The sequence below is a fragment of the Puntigrus tetrazona genome, chromosome 5, assembly GCF_018831695.1.
Source record: "Puntigrus tetrazona isolate hp1 chromosome 5, ASM1883169v1, whole genome shotgun sequence".
Classification (NCBI taxonomy): domain Eukaryota; kingdom Metazoa; phylum Chordata; class Actinopteri; order Cypriniformes; family Cyprinidae; genus Puntigrus; species Puntigrus tetrazona.
The window spans coordinates 17,131,087-17,148,488 of NC_056703.1; the positions used below are offsets into that span (position 1 = coordinate 17,131,087).

Below are 17,402 nucleotides of genomic sequence, written 5' to 3' on the forward strand. Positions count from 1 at the left end.
TGCTCTGATAGGGTCATAGACAGCAGGGACAGAAAACAATGCTGGCTGCGAAATGTAAAATGTAACAAACCATATAATCGTGCACGGTTAGGATGGCAAAATAAAGTGACTCTAAAAGGAAGGAAGAAAGCTTTTTTTTTTTCGGAAGACCATGCATCCAAGAGTATACAGTGATTTCACCCGTCGTTGTGTCATGCAGCTTTTAGTGGTGTTTAACATGGCATTTGTACCAAATGTTAGGCTGGTAGGTGACTGCTGTTGAAAATTAAATTGGAAATTCAAAATTTGCATCTAACTTTTATGCTGTTAGTTATGCTTATCATAATATGTGAGATATATAATAGTTGCTTAATGTAATACTATTTTATTTATACTTTATATTAAGGTGACCTTGTGGAATTATACTTTAATAATAGTATAATAATATACTTTAATATATACTTTAGCAATATTTATTAACTACATGTAATTACTGTTTGGTTAGGATTAGGGTTCAGCTTAAGGTTACTTGCACGTAATTGTGCATAATTAATTGTTATTGTAATAGTAATTGCATCGGACCTGTAACAAGCACACTTTAATGTAAAGTGTTTTTAACATTACATTTTTTGTTACACTATACTGCTGTTGTTTTTTGCTCTGTTAATGACTAATAGAAAGTAAATAAACATAAATAATGTTGCTGTTTTTTAATTAAAGATCTTGTTGTGCTTAGAGAAATATAAATTAAATGTCATATTAATCACTTAAATATTTTTATTAATTATGCCGTTTCTTGTGCTTAGGGCAATATTAATAAATGTTAGTGTTTTGAGTGCATGTTGTTGTTAATTATGTTCAATAAAGCATTTTTGTAGTGTTGTAGGGTTACCATCTGATGTCCATTGAAAATTCTTGGTCCTGAGGCAAAAGCAGCTAAGAATCGTAGTTTTACATAATCTTATTTTAGATTTTTTTTCCTTGTTCTCCCACTAAGCACTTAAATTTGAGTGATAGTGTCTGTTGTACCAGAGCTGTGCTGCACTGAGTCGTGACCTACACAACAGTTTGGCTTGGCATGGTGTCAGTCCCTCTGGGCACGTCCTTCCTCCCACAGCAGGTTCAGTTGTACTTCAGATTAACACTAACACTGAGGATGTGCTCTGCTGTAGAAGAGCAAAATGACAACGGTAGCACAAAGTGAAGATGGGGTGAAGTTGTGAGCCAATTACGTTATGGTTAAAATTGTCTGTCTGGAGCCATTTTACTCTGCATAGAAGCTGCATCAATGCGGCAAAAGTATTTACACAACAGTCACAGTGTACCACACACTTGAATGTGGATTATTGATTTGTTTGCACACTGGACTGAATACTTGATGCTAGTTGAGTGACATGACGGAGTGGCAATGGAAAGACACAGTAGGAGTCTTTGCCAGTCCAGCTGATTCCCTGTGATGTGAAGGACAGGTTTGAGAGTTGAATCCCACAGTCGGTTCCTACTGTGTGTACTGTTCAAATTGCACTTTTACTTCCTCAACAATGCATATCTTGTTTGCCTCGTCTTTCTTCTTTAACAGTAAAGAAAGCTATGATAAATAAAGTGCTTAACTTTAACTGAATGACAATGGGATGTAAACAAGATATAAAAGGAAATGTTTTGGACAGAGCCAAATTGCTCTAAAATAACATTGTTGTCTGTCTCCATGATGCATCAGTCTCAGGAACCCTAGAAATAATTATAAAATTGTATCATTTAAAAGTAATTAGACTGGTAGCTTTGCTAATTATTGAAGTTTACATAAAAAAAAAAACAAAAAAAAAAAACATGTTTTTCTACCTAAGAATTTAATGTATAATTCAATGTGTTTCTTGCTGTGTCCTTGTATTTATTTATTTTTTTATGTTTTGTAAAAATTACTAGCAATGTCTGAGTGATTTTTTTTCTGTGGACACAGGAAAAAAAAGTTTATAAACGCAATCAATTTGGGATCAAAGATCACATCATTTGTGGAATAAAAACTAAAATCTTTGATATTTTACAGGCCACCTACAAAACTAAGAAACTCCCAGAAGGCTGTGTGGCCTACTTTAAAACCAGAGGCCTGTAACTATTCAATGTGCAGAGCTCAGACTACTTGCTAAAATACTGAAAATGCATCTGAAGTAGAATCAGTGGATTAGTGAAAGGATCATTTGTACTATATAATGAATAACAAAAAATGTGTACATGGCAATTTTCTTTTCAGTGAGGGACATGTCCTTTTTTTTACAAAGGTCAGCTTTGTATTTTTGCAGTAGAGCCCAACTTTAGAGATAAACTGCAGAGCTATGTGGATATGCATGTGATGGTACAGCTGTAGTTTTTCAAATGCAATACGTTCAACAATTCAAAGGATGCTCTGCGGATGTATGAAAGCTTAATCAGCCAGATCTCTATAAAGTTTTGTCTGTTTTCTTAGGAATGTATAATGAAACAGGGCTTGGCTTTAACAGCTAGTGGTGTACTTTAGAAGAAGTGACTATGAAATCAAGCAGTGAAAGGGTCTAGTAGAAACAGTTTTTGGCAGGTTGTCTAAATGGAAATTCTGGCTATAGGGCTTCCACAACTACTGGTCCGCAAGAGCGCTTGACTTGTCAGCTAGTCATTGTTTACCTTATATAAATTACTCTTTTTTTGCAGTATAAGTGATGTCTGCTGCCATTTTGGCACTAATGAAGAGGTAGTGTGAGAGCAGAGATGCAAAAACAGTCTTATCCTACTCGCATATGATTTCTGTCATAGCGTCTGGCCAATGCTTTATTGGTTTTAGGGTTGTTTGCAAGAATTTAGGCTTGCGTGTGAATGCTCCAAATGAACTCCTCGCCTGGTGTACGTGCTCTGTGTGTGTAAAGTGCTCCCGGCCTACTTTATTTTCAGGTCTGCGTAATTACAAATTCACATGGACGACACGGGTCAATATATTAATGTCACTCGGCTACACAGAAACACAGTTTTTGGTTAGAAAATTTTGTAAACTGCTTTCGGTAGACTGCTGAAGTACAGCTGCAACATTTAGGGGGAAAAAAATTGTTTTTCTGATAAAAATTGCAAATATGATTTCAAATGCATGTTTTACACCCCTCATTTAATGTGCTGGTTTGTAGGGCAGGACAATTTGACCCCAAATGATATGTGATTATATACTAAATCACTGTATAATAATAAAATATTGAGTTACCTATAGGTCATCTATTAGCTTAAAGATACGTTAGTGAAGAAAAGTTAAAAAGCTTTATGATTTGAATAAATGTTACTTGCCTGAATTTCACCTGGTTGAAGGGGTAAAACAATAATTCATACTTTTATTCATTGAAATGTTAAGACAAAAGAAGAAAACATTTTTTTATTCACTGCTTTACTGCAGTGGTGCTGCCTCTCTCCGTCTAAGCCCACGGTATCAGTCCACTCCTAGCATTCAAAGATGACTTTGTATTGCCAGTGTTCACCTCGCACATGAGGGTTGGATGCCTGATGAGCCTGCGGGAGTTTTCACTGCCTTCCTGCGTTTTTCTTGTCAATGAAGGAGTCAACGGCAAATATGTCATCCAGTTCACCTCCTCAGCCAAAATAAATGTAGAAGTTTCATTGGCATCAGGCTTAGAATCCTTGCTCAAAAAGAAAAAAGACCATTTTGGCAGTGTTGGGTACTGACAGTTCTCATCCATACTTGCTGAATCAGTCTTCAATAGCTCCTCTGCTTCTCAGCTCTTATCTTTGGAGCTGGCTTCTCCTCATCACACCAGTCTATAACTTATTCCCACTTGTTCCATGACAGCCAGAAGTTGCTGTCATCCCATGAGAGAGAGGACTTTAAGGTGTTTTTCTTCACCATATCTATTTCGATAATAAGAACTTCAGAGGTGCAAAACTATATAAATCACGAGGAAATAAAAATGATCTGACCAGACAAAGCAATTGCTCTCAGTTTACATTGTTCTATACACCAGCCGACCAGCATCAGCTTTGACTGTAATATCAAAGAAAATATCAGAGTACACATTTTATCTATCATGTGTTGTAAGCCAAATATGAGGATATTAGTTTAGAATTTTTTTTTTTAGAAATATAGAACAAAACTGTTAAAAAATGTGTTGCAAGCTACTTAATATTTGTATTTTATTAGATTTAATTTCAGAATTTAACCTATAATGATTTCAAATTGTGCAGGACACATACAAAATTGTTGTATTTTTACATATAATGATGATAAAGTATAGGCCAAATGATAAGCAACTCTTTCTGCAAGTTACATTGTTACGCCAAAATAGGGAGTGACAGGTGATTTCTTCACGCGTGAGTCAGCAAATGGTTTTATTCAAAGATTTGTTCAAAAACACTAACTCATTCTGAGACAAAGAAAATGAGTGTCATCCTCAGTTTTGCTCAGTGTTTGGCAGTTCTGCTCGCCTTGCGGACCAAAAACAGACACGTTTGAAAATAGAGAGTTTTGGGGCACTTTTTTTTACAAACATATCTATTAAATTACATATAAGTTACATATAAAAACAATCACACATGAAAGGTGGGTTGCTGTGGTGTTTCAGCATATCTGTAATTATCAGCATGTTATATTGCAATTATATTACATGTCTTGACCTGTCTTATTATGCTAGTACTAAATTCATTAAACTAAAATAAAATAAACCACACGCATATAAAGTATTATAAATACTAGTAAAGAAGATCCTTTCTCTCTCTTGATCTGTTCCTCTTTCTCTTTTGTTCTGTCGCAGATTAACCTACAGAGGAGGATGCGGGTCACAGGAGTGATAACCCAAGGAGCCAAGCGCATCGGGAGCCCAGAATATGTTAAGTCGTACAAAGTGGCCTACAGCGATGACGGAAAAACCTGGAGGACGTACAAAGTCAAGGGCACGGACGAAGATATAGTGAGACATTTTTTTAATTAGCGAAAAAGAACCACATCAGTCACTCAGCATGTGCTTTTGCTTCTTCCTCCGCCTTTTCAGGCTGTATTTTGAGGGGATTGATGAGAGCTGTCGAGGCCTCAGATGACATGCAGCGTCCATCATGATGCCAGCTTTTTTGAGAGTGTCTAGATTTCTTCTAATGACTTCGAGTAGTTGCTAATTTGATAATTTCAGACACTGTTTTTGTTACTACGGATTTTAATTGTTATTTTAGGGGTTCTTGCTTGTTAACATGCATATTATGAGAATATTAGCTGTTTATCATTAGTGATTAATCATATATTAATGCCTTATTCTACATAGCCCTATTCTAAATCACTCATTCTACAGAATACCTAAACTTAACAACTACCTTATACTACCTATCAATAAGCAGCAGGGAAAAGTTGTAGGTAATAGCGAATAAATGTAATCTATTCTAAGGTGTTGCCAAAATTAATATTATAGAATCATACATTCTTGTTCTAGACCATAGTATTTACATACTAAATTGTGATAAGTATTTTTTAAAATCTATTTTACATACTTGTTTAATTTTATGTGCTCAGAACCTAAGCTTACTTACGACATTTTTTTTTGGCCATCTTGCAAGCAGTGTTATTACCTTCGAGAAATGTAAACCTAGTCGCGTTTAATCTAGTTTTGTCCCTTTTACCTCCAACATTTTTCACAAATGACTTCGATTTGGTGTTAGTAAATACTCTTTTGATTAAAAACCAGTATAATAAATTGGGGTGAGTGTGATGGAGCAGCGTTGACCTCTCTTGTTTTGTGAAATCTCTCCACGTTCTCCCACCAGATCTTCCGTGGGAATATTGATAACAACACTCCTTTCGCCAACTCCTTCACCCCTCCTATCGAGGCTCAGTATGTGAGGATCTACCCGCAGGTGTGCAGAAGACACTGCACTCTTCGCATGGAGCTCCTGGGTTGTGAGCTCACGGGTGAGTCACCTCAATAGACAGCATACATCATTCTGAGAGCACGTCCAAAGGCGACTTTAAAAGTGTGTTATACCTCTGGAACATTGTCCAGACTGTCAATAAAGCACAGCACAACATAGCTGAAGCCAGTTTTTCCTTTTCTCTTTGCCAGTTCAGAGGATTTATTTCAAACAGCTCAGTAAGGATTGTGCCATTAGCTATATGATACATTGGTCACGCTTTATATTAGGTGACCTTAACTACTATGTACTTACATAAAAAAGTGAAATGTACTTATTGTGGTCATATTGCGTTGAAAAACACTTTTGCTAAGGTAAGGTTAGGGACAGATTTGGTGGTATGGGTAGATTAAAGTGTGGGTTAAGGTGTAAGGCTCGGTCAACAGTGTAATTAGAAATGTAATTACAAAAATGAACTGCATATGTAACTACAAATAGGTATTTTTTTAAATATAAGTACAATGTAAAACATGTATGTAAACGACAAATGCACTGTATAAGATTATTTAATTTAAATGTAAGTACATATTAGTTATGGCCACCTCATATAAAGTGGAATGCACACCATTTATTTATTTTTCATGCTTCGTAACACAAGTCATACTTAACCTGTATACCAAACAAGACACTAGCCAGCGTTCATTATTGTGTAACAGCATGTCATTTGGTTTTATTGCAATACGTTTTTAGGCTAATGCCTTTGAATTCTTCAGGGTGTTCGGAGCCAATGGGGATGAAGTCTGGCCATATTCAGGACTACCAAATCACAGCCTCTAGCATCTTCAGAACTCTTAACATGGATATGTTCACCTGGGAACCTGGGAAAGCAAGACTGGATAAACAAGGCAAGGTCAATGCCTGGACATCTGGACATAGTGACCAGTCCCAGTGGCTGCAGGTAGAGTGTACTATTACTATTACTATTATTGTGTCTGTTACTGGCTGTGAATTTCATTAAATGTAAAGTTGAAATGATCACGTCGGGACAGAGGTGTACATTAAACAACATTCAGAGTTCAGATGATTCCTAACCCAGAACCTCAACAAAGATCAAAGCTTTGGCGTGATGCCTGCTGTTTAGCTCCTAGAATCAAAGTTTCACCGAAATCCTAGTTATCCCTTCTCCCTAGAGCCCTCGCTCACTTGTTCGCTCACTCACTGTTCATTAAGGTAACCGATCACCTTACCTCAGGCATCAGGCGAGAGCTATTTGCCATCATTCAAGTCAAGCATCCTAATACCACTTCATATTCAAACATATTTCACCTTAAGCTTGTACAATTACTATTTATTTAAATTCACTACAGTCAATTAATTTGGCTTATTATGATTTTTTAATATATTTATTAATATTTAGAAAAGGTGATCTTTCATGGTCACCAGGACTGCATTTGTTTGACAAAAATATAGTATTATAGCAGAATATTATTGTTGTTTAATGTGACATTTTTCTATTTGAATATAAATTTACATTTATTCCTGTGATGACAAGACTGAATTTTTCAGCAGACATAACTTCAGTTTTCAGTGTCACATGATCCTTCCAATATGTTGATTTGGTGCTCGAGAAGTCTTTCATATTATTATCAATGTGTAATGGTTATTAAAATTATAACTTTCTAGCAGCATTCCCCCTTTTTTCGTATAATATCTCTTGTTATGTTTGATAGACAGCTCTGTAATAGGTAGGCTGTGTCATTTTTCAGGGGACATGGACTGTTGTTCACGAGATGCAGGGAATGTCATCACATTTGAATAATTTTCTAGCTCCTGAGGTGTTAAAAGTGATTAATATCCTGAGATTACTGAATAAATGCTTCAGTGCAATCACAGAAATTGAGCGAATGTGATACACATTTCGTCACGTTTAAAACGTCAGTTGCCATGGTGAACTGTGAGCTTCTGCAGTGGTTGCCCCAATGGAATAATCAATACCAGTGGTATCACAGAATGACTTCAGGCTTAATAGATTAATGGAATTAATCAAGCTTAATGACAAATTAAGTATTCTAATTAATCAAGACAATTGCAGTGCTGCAGAAGCAAGAATTACTTCACAAACTGCAGTAACGTCAGAGACGTTTGGACCAAAAAGAGCACATATCAAGGATCTGCCAGACAGCATTAAAATCATCAGGTTGTCACTGCCTCAGTTGCTTTTAGGTGCACGTTTCGATTGGGAGCCATTTATTTGTATGTCCATTAATTTTGGTGAAAACCAAGCTGCTGTTACTCACAGCCTTTTTATTGGGAACTTTTTTAATGATCTTGGTACTTTCGGTCTGTTAAACGGCTTGGTCTCTGTATGCTGACATGTTCAGTCAAGCAGACATTTTACATGCCGCAAGCACACATCAATATTGACCAAGGCTCCAAGTGAAAAGTTCATTTGCCTACATTCATTAGGCTGGCTTAGGAGCTTGATGCAAATAAAGTCTTTTATCGCCAGGCAGTTTGTTTTAGCGAATTAAAATATAGGGGGTAGTCACAAGCAACATTATCTTTTATATCTGTGGCAAAGTTTCTCTCCATTAACCAATCAAAAAACAAATCATGCTGCTTTTCCAGGGACTTCTAAGGTCAAACAAACCACTCACATTAAAATGCATATAAATCCCATTGACAGGTTTTGGAGCTGTTTGAATGAACCAATTACTCCCCAGCCTTTCAAATACACTGAAAGTCAGCTCTTTTTCATCTGTTTGGACATACTCCACAGCAAAAAGGCCTCTTGAAGTTTCTGTTGATTGCTTCCAAACATGCTGAGTCGACCAAGAGACAGTGAGGAGACGCCCATCCTCCTTCTCCTACATCTGTCTAGACTGCCTGGGTCTATGGCTTTTCTCCCCTCGAATTTTGAAAAATTGCCTTTTCAACTCCTTCCTCTCCCTTCTCTTTGTGTGAAATGAATCGATTTAGTGTCCTCATTTGTGGTTTCCTATGTCTTCGCCACTACTCAAACAGAGATGTGACCTCAGTCACACGGAGAGAATTTTTAGACTTCATCAGGCAGCCATGAGAAAGACCATTTACATTCATTATGGATCTTAAGTCTGCTCATTATAGACTATATGCTTGGACGGTTTGAGAAATCTTAACAGTGGTTTTCTTGAGGTGAAGATGAGGACTAGAATTTATTGGAACGTTTATCTAAGTCAGCATTTCTCCAACCGAGGTCCGTCTCAAATAGCCAGGGGGTCCGTGAAAAATTTCTGAATTTCTGAACAAAAATCTTTCTGCAAAGCATTGACAAGCAATATGATGGAACTTTTCCAGCAGCCTGGGTTCTGGAAGGATTTTTACTATTTATTTCTTTCATAGAGACATTTCAATTTTCAACATTTCAACATTTTTCATTAAGTCTTGAACCAATCCATGGCTCCAGAATGAATCACATTACAACATCTGATTTTAAGCACAGACAAATTTAAACAGAATTTGGATTGGTGTACATATGGTTGACCATTAATATAATCAAAATTGCAATCATGCTACAATATAATACTATTGATTTCAACTTATTCTTGTATTTAGTTGTTTAGTCATGGTAGCCTAGCTATCAGTCTCTCAAGATTAGATTTAGGGGTCTCTGTTTAAAAGCGTTTATAACTTTCGATGACCTGTTATATCTGTCTCTTATTATTAAGACCACATTTATCATTTCCCTCAGGGGTCTTTCGTTTTCAAAAGAAAGACTTCATAGTAACATAGATGTAAAAGAAGCATGCCTTCATATGTTAATTTTAGCTTGAAAGTGTCATTTCACAGACATATTGCAAAATAATTCATGTAATTTTAAGTCAGGTAGGAATATGTTAACGTCATGTTAGTTTTATTAGAGGTCACATATGTCTTTTGAATTGTTCCCTTTGTACTGCAGCCTCACAAGAATTTGACTTTATATTTCATTTGGCCTGAGGTCATTTTAGATAAATTCTTACATGCTAATTGCATCAGATGACTATATACGAGGCGCTGTTAGACACTATACTGTTCAGATGTTAGGAGTCAATAAGATTTTTTTTTCATATAAATGAATACTTATAGTATTCAAAAGTATAGTATTTAAATTGATCAAAATATTTTATGTTATTAAAACAGCAAAAAAGATCATAAGAGACTTTTCTCTAAAACATAAATCATTAGGACAAGCTGTACGCATGTCAGTGTGAGCAGAGGACACACTGCATGCTCATTTACGCTGCTTTTCTACATTTTCTGATATTTTAAAGAGCTGATTTGAATGTTTGGATCACAGTGGAGGTGTGATCCTGTTCGGTCTGAGTAAAGTATAACAAATCACATTAGTCCGCTGCATCCTTTACAACCACGCGCTCTAAACCGGCATGTTTCACTCTGTAAATTGTGCACAGCACACATTTTGTTAGCAACGATACTTCATTTACATAATTCCTTTAGGAAATTGGGTGCTAAAACAGCACAGTCGGCATGTGCAAATAAACACAGCAATCAGCAGGCATAATTTATTCTTAGTTAATTCCCTGGTTAATCTCTTAATCAGGGAATTTATTGTACCTCCACCTTGTTTGAGAATTAGAACTTTTAGCTTTCCCATTTCCTTCCTGGCAACTGACCAACCTGTTGGATTGTTCTGTGCACTGACTGGACTCCCCTTTTTCTGCCGCAGGCAGTGTTTTAGTTTAAGATACAATGTCACTTTAGTCTGAGCAAGTTTTTTTATGGTGTTTGATATTGGCTGTCCGTGAGGTTATGAGAGTGCAGGCATTAAATAATAACCTAAAAAATTGTTCGAAAACTCTTTCAGAAACTAAAAACTTTATTCAAGGCTATATTGATTGACTGTATATTGATTGCTTGTGTATAGTCCAAGAAGTGTTTAACTGCTCTACAACTTGTTTCATTTGTTCTGAATATTAACTTTTTAGACCGATCAAACAAATCCGCAAATGCGGTGCTATGGAATGCAGAAACAAGCTTCACAGTGGCAGAGATGGGTTTGAGATTTAAGCTCTCTCGCTTTTGGAAGATGCTTGAAGATGAGTTGGTGAAATCTTCTGAAGAAAAGAGTGGATATGTTTGGTTCCAGCTGGCAGAGGCTTATTAGTTAATTATGCACATTAACAGGCTAACCGCATAACACAGAGAGCCTGCCAGAGTGCACTTGGCTGTTTTTAGAACTTCCTTATTACAGAATTATTGCAGCAGTGCAAGCATATGTTAAATGTTATGGTGACCCTGCTAGTGCCGTAACAGTTACTACAAAACCACAAAAGAAACCACATGCAAGAACCATGTGAGATTTTTTTTTTATTATTTATAATACTTTAGACACCATACTGTTAACCATTAACTTATTAATTGCAAATGAAGTATTAGATTTACCTCTACTGTATGTTAGACGTGTTAAGAATAATTAGGGCTGTCAAAGTTAATTGCAAGTGTCATTGCATGCAATTAATTTTGTATTCATATTGCTTCATTTATGCATACTGTAACTGTTTCTCGTTTGATCTGATCTTTTGTTTAAGTGAAGCATTAAATTATGTGAGGAATATAATTTAATGTTAGTTTTGTTAGTGGTTGGCACATATGTATTTTAAATATTCCCTTTAGGTGGCAGCCTCACAACAGTTTGTTTAATTTAACTAAAATAATTATGTCAGATCTGGCAGAGGACCTTGTTTGATCTGGTATGGCATATAATAAGTTAACATTTTGCTGAACATGGCTCATAATTATTTAAGTACATCATATTATGGAATCTTTAGTATTTTTTTTTCTTTTTAAATGTGGTTAGTTCTATAATTTGCATAAAACAGTCAGTGTATTATATTTAATAAATTCAGTGTTTTGTAGTTTTTTTGGCACTAACACAATGTTTACCATTAACATTTCAAACAGCGTTCACAGTTGGATAATTTGTAGTGGTTTATACATTAAATTCTATTCCATTTTGGTGGAATATGTAAATAATGTTTGCATAATGATTGCTTTGTTTAACTGTGAATATGCAGTATTGTTTTGTGGTTTGTTTTGCTAATTGTGTCAGAGCTGCTTTACATCACATGAAATATACCCTTGAAAATTTTTAGCCGCTGATGCAAAAAATTACCTCCTGAAGACTTGTTTCTCACTCTATATAATCTTAGCAGCCCAAGTATCTCATAAATAAAGCTATTTGCAGGTTCTGACACTCTTTTTAATCAGATAGGCATGTGTTTTGTCAGTTAATTATCTCCTATGCCTTGATAAATATGCATGTTGCTCTGCATTCAATTAAGAGAATCTCCAGCCAGCTACTATAGGGGAACTTCTAAAGATGCCATGTTCTCTGATTAACAAGTGCTCTGGCTGAATAAGGTTCTCATTACGAAGCAGCAGCGAAACAGCAGTGGACTTTCTATTTAATACATCTCCCAGTGATTTGCATAAATCACCGTAGATGTCATTAAAGCAAGCTTTTTTGGGTAGGATAAGGCCACTTATCATGGTGAGATCCCTGTAAGGGTCTTAATTGACTGATCTTTAATGAGCAAATGGCAAATCAGTCACATCCATCTTATAATTATTTAGTGTATACAATGTCATTATGAGAGGAATTAAGTGACAGTTAGTTCACCTCCGCAGAGCCTTTGATAATTCTCAGTAACAATTTCTTGCATGCAGGTTTTTGTTGTGTATTACTCTGTAGGCAATATTACAGTTGTCTTGGATGAAACAGAAACTTCCTGACAGTGTGTTTACAATGCAATGAATTCAGCACAGCAGAGTAGGCATTTTCTGTGAATTCCTGTGGAAGTCAAGCTTCAACCTCGCATGGTGAATTGTGATCGGAGAAAGCATGGAAGGCGGCCAAGAGCATCCAAATGTTGAGAAATGCCCAACTTTATGCAAATGTAAAGAGAAAAACGCTAATCCACAGCCAATCGCTGTAAGAAGCAAGTAGTGAGGAGTTTTATTGAAATATAGTCCTTTTGAAACACACACACACGATAAAGAATACACAAATAAAGAGTAAATGCAATATGTAGAGAGAGAGAGAGAGAGAGAGAGAGAGTTATGTCCGTATATATTTAGACACTGGCACAATTTTTATTCTCATACCCACCCAATGGGAATGAAACTAGACCAATTTTTGACCTGTTCAGTCACATCTGACAGCTGCTTTATTTCATTAATGCCCTTTAAATTAAACTATTTTATTTTATTTATTCTTTGTGTTGAATCGTACCAAGACTTGTTTATTTATAGTGTAGTTTAGTTATAGGGTTTTTTGTTCAATATCATATTTATCACAATATTAATTTACCATTATTAGGAAAGGATGTGTATATGTGCATGTGTGTGTGTGTGTGTGTGTGTGTGTTCATAATATATGTCATATATAACATGATTGCATATATAATTCATGCATAGGCTGCTGTTAGGTAAATTTGGCTAAGCAAATTTCTATCTTATATTTTTATCAAATATATTTTTATACGCATACATTTAGTGAACTCACTCACTACAGATTTTGTAACGCAGTCAGTGGCACTGAGCAGAACGCTGCAGTGTAAATACATCGTAAGCCAAACTGTGCTCATAAATGGCAAACTGTTTTACTGACACCACATAAACCTGAAGCCAATCTAAAGAGACTAGTGAACGGTCTACTCATGAACAAATTGTTCAAGTGGAGGAGCCTGGGCGTGGGACAGTAATTAGGAGTAATGCAAGATTGATTCGTACTCAGCGGCAATGCCTTGATTAATGTCAGGAACTCTGCAAACAGAAACATGTGTTTGTGTTAATCAGGTCTGGTATAATTGCTCTGTGTTTGGAGGGCTGTTTTGGTATGTAACCTGGTGGAAGCTTCTGGAGATGAAAACGGGTTCTCTGAGTCAACAGCACCGGCTGCATCTTGTCATGTCCACAGCTCAGAGCCGCTACTTGCGTGTTGATTAAATTTCTGCTCTGTCGCAGTTGTTTATTATGTACACACTTCAAAAATAGAATGTGTCACCGCCCAAGACAACATATCTGAGAAAACTGCTGCCTTGGAAAAATGAGGGAATCGACATGACAGAAGTTGAGAGGAATTGTAATTGTCTCCTAGAGCAGTAATGATGACTAGCTAAATAAAGGCTGGGGCTACTGCTGTTTTGATTAAATGTCACACATGAAAAATGAAGCTCAACAAGCGGCCGTCAGCGCTCATGGAAAGAAGGATCTACAATGTGCCCTGGGATTTACCATTCATGGGATCAAAACAGTCCACAAATACATTCTGGCACGCCAAAATGCCTAAAATATGTTGGTAAGTGGCATTCTTTAGTGTAACCGCTTTTTTTAAACTTTTTTTTTTTTTTTTTAGAACCCTGAAGCTATTAAATTCATAAGTATGGCTAGTTGACATGCATTGCCTCATGCTGAATGGAATAGGTTTTTAATGTTATTTGTCTTATTACTCAGCCTTGTAAAGGAATCAATAGAAACGCTACCTGAAGCCATGTTGTCTCACGAAACTAATTGTGAGTTGGAAATAAAGTCTTCAGGATTCCAATACAATTATTGAATAGGCAAAAGGAAAAAGGATTTTCATGATTCTTGGTTCCAATCCAGAACGTAAATGAAACAGAACAGCTCCCTCAATGAGTCGAATCCCATTTCAGCTTTGGGAAATAAGCCTTTATTTCACAATAAAAAGCAATATACTTCTACGCTTTTTCTTCACTTTTCAGTTATGTAATATACATGAATAAATTATATACTTTCTCATGGTCAGTCACAACATTTTGTCACAACTAAATATCCATTTATACTTGGCCATTGTCCCTCGGTCGTTATCACAAAGTTTTTCATTTCTGTGGCACTAGCATTCCAAACCCAATTGCAAATAAATCAATAAAAATAAATAAAATAAAATTGTCACACGTGGACTCCTTTTTGTTGTTGTTTTTGTCGTGTGCCATGTGTTCCGTGTGACCTACTTTTAGTTAATTGTCGTATCGTGTTCAGCTGTGTCTTGTTTTTACATTGTATATTTAAGTCCTGTGGTTTCAGCTCTGTTTGTCCGATCATGTCCATGTTGGAATGTGGTTTAGTTTATCTGCCTGTCTGCCTACCTGCCCGAGGTACTAATGTGTATGTGTATGATTAAACTCGTTAAATCTTCTCGTCGAGTGCTCCTTCACGCTAAACCACACCGTGACAAAAATATAAAATAAAAATGTTCTTAATCGGTGCCCATTCTGCTAATATAGAAAAATAGGTAGTCACTAGCAAGAACTTTTTATTTCAGCTCATTCCAACAATAGCCACAATGAACACTCTTTGCAGAAGTCAAGCTACAGATATATTACTTGTGTTGTTCCTTACAAACCGTGCTAGAAAAAAGTTTCCTGCCATTAACAATTGTTCTTGTCACCTTCAACACATTACTGTTTTCCTGTCAAGTTGTTCGCTGAAAGAATGGGAACGCAACAGATGTCTGTGCTCACGTGCCAAGAAAAGGTACTTCCTTTTTTTTTTTTTCCATGTGCTGTGTGCAGGTGTGAGGAGGTGAAGGGCAGGAACACTTTCAGATGCATCGAGGGCCTTCTGTAGGCAGATGGTGCTGATGTGCTCACCAGGGAACAGCTAGAGCAGGGGAGTGGTGGGCAAGCACAGTGAATGACTCAGTGAATGAGATCCATTATTCTCTATTTCGAGACGTTAAGTGGCTTTTGTCTCCATCCTCAATTTTTTGGCGGGTTCACGTGTTTTATTATCTGTTCTTTGCTTGTTTCCTATGCCGTGGAAGCACTGGAGCAATGCTGATATGTGTTTAAAAGTGTCACTTTAACATTTATCTCAAGTCTTGGTTTGAACCAAACCTGCTGAATTGTAGCAGTGAAGAAAATCTGTCGGCAAGCTTCAGCTTAGCTTGTTTTTAACATTTGTGATGTGTTTTTTCACCCTTCTTCTTCTTTTCAGAGTGTTTTCGACAAACATCAAGTATGTGGGTGGTTGTTTACGTGCTTTGGGGACTTTCTCCCCTCTCTCCTCCAGAACTGAAAGTCATGTAAATGTTAACTCTGTGTTTGCAAATGATCTCCAAATTAACTAATCTAATTTAAGAGTGCTTCTAATCCAGCTCATAGACCCTTTGTTAGATGAAGGCCATTGAAACTTTCACTTTACCCAATTTGAGTTGATTTCCCTGAGTGTCTGCGTATATTCGATTAGTCGATAAATGGTGTTACTTTAGGAAGAGAGGAGATGCATCTAACGCCGCAATTCACTTAACATTCCTCAATCATTGCATCTATCTGCTTTAAAAGGATTATCACTGAGTTGCTGTGCACTTCACCTGTGTGTATAATGGGCTGAAGTTCTTATTTACTAACCCCAATGTATTTTTCACATGTTGGAAATAGCACGAAATTATCTTATAGCTTCAGGCTTTAGTCTATAGATCGTTAGCACATAAATATTCATAATAAATGAATAGAATACCTTTTTATTCGTGTTGAAATTATGTAGGTTTTAAGTTTAAAATATTCAAAGACAAATTTGACTATCCAAACACTGTTTAAAATGGATTGGGACGTTGTAAAGTAAATTGATCAATTCTAAATGTTTGTAATTTGGATATGAAAAAAGTCTTTTGAAAACATTTAACATTTATTAGTGACGCTTTTATAAATGCTTTGACATTTTTAACATTAACCTTCCCATTTTTTAACCCCACAATGACAGTTTTATCCTTGGATCTTTTAAGTAATTGAAAGGAAATCTGCATCAGTGCTTTCCCACGCTTTCTGACAACACAACAAAGAAAATATCAGCTTGACCTGATAAATATCTAAGCTTCTATCTTGTCCTTCCACAGACAGGCAAAATGATTCTCAACTGAAAGTGCATTTGTCACCTTAAGAATGTCCTTAGTTCTTAACTGGATTTGAAGCATGGATGGCTAAAGAAATTGATTTCCTCCAGGGAGTAATTTTTTTAAATGATCTATAGCCATGCTAGAATGGATGAATGCAGTGGTGATTTTTTTTTTAATAGCTGTGTTAAAGCCTTAAGCCTTAATAATACAAGAGCAGTCGCATTCCACTCGCCTGCAGATGTTCACCAAAATACATGCTTTGTTTTCAAAGGGGCTCTTAATTGATTGAATGCACTGGTATTTTCACGAAGGTGTTTTTTTCTGTGGAAGAAAAAAAATCTTTTTTGTGTGTGTATGTCAAACTCTTAGATGAGGTTTGGTGGTGTGAATTATGCATGCAGAGCAAGCACACTCTGAATTGAGAAGCTGTCAGGTCTGTTCGAATCTGGACGCTTGCTATGAATTGGAGATGCTTTTACTCACGAAATGTTGTGCCTTTCTCTTTTCCCTCCTTCTTTTACCTCTTTCTTTCTCTCTCTTTGATTTTCTCTCAACCGGAGGTATTCCATTTTTCAGGTCTGATTTGTATGCAGTTTGTTAAGCAGTGGAACTAATTAATGTAATGGGATGAAAAGAAGCGATTTAAGTGCGAATCTGTACAGATGAAGAA

The 17,402-nt window shown here is 36.2% G+C and overlaps 1 protein-coding gene across 3 annotated transcripts in view; it reads left to right on the forward strand.

The window, feature by feature from the left end:
• edil3a (EGF-like repeats and discoidin I-like domains 3a) overlaps nucleotides 1–17,402 on the forward strand; it is a 127,096-nt gene that overhangs the window by 95,292 nt on the left and 14,402 nt on the right. For all 3 annotated transcript variants that reach the window (XM_043240527.1, XM_043240528.1, XM_043240526.1), the window contains 3 exons: nucleotides 4,755–4,910; nucleotides 5,752–5,896; nucleotides 6,609–6,793. In XM_043240527.1, coding sequence (XP_043096462.1) covers nucleotides 4,755–4,910; nucleotides 5,752–5,896; nucleotides 6,609–6,793 — 486 coding nt within the window. The remainder of the gene's footprint in view (nucleotides 1–4,754; nucleotides 4,911–5,751; nucleotides 5,897–6,608; nucleotides 6,794–17,402) is intronic.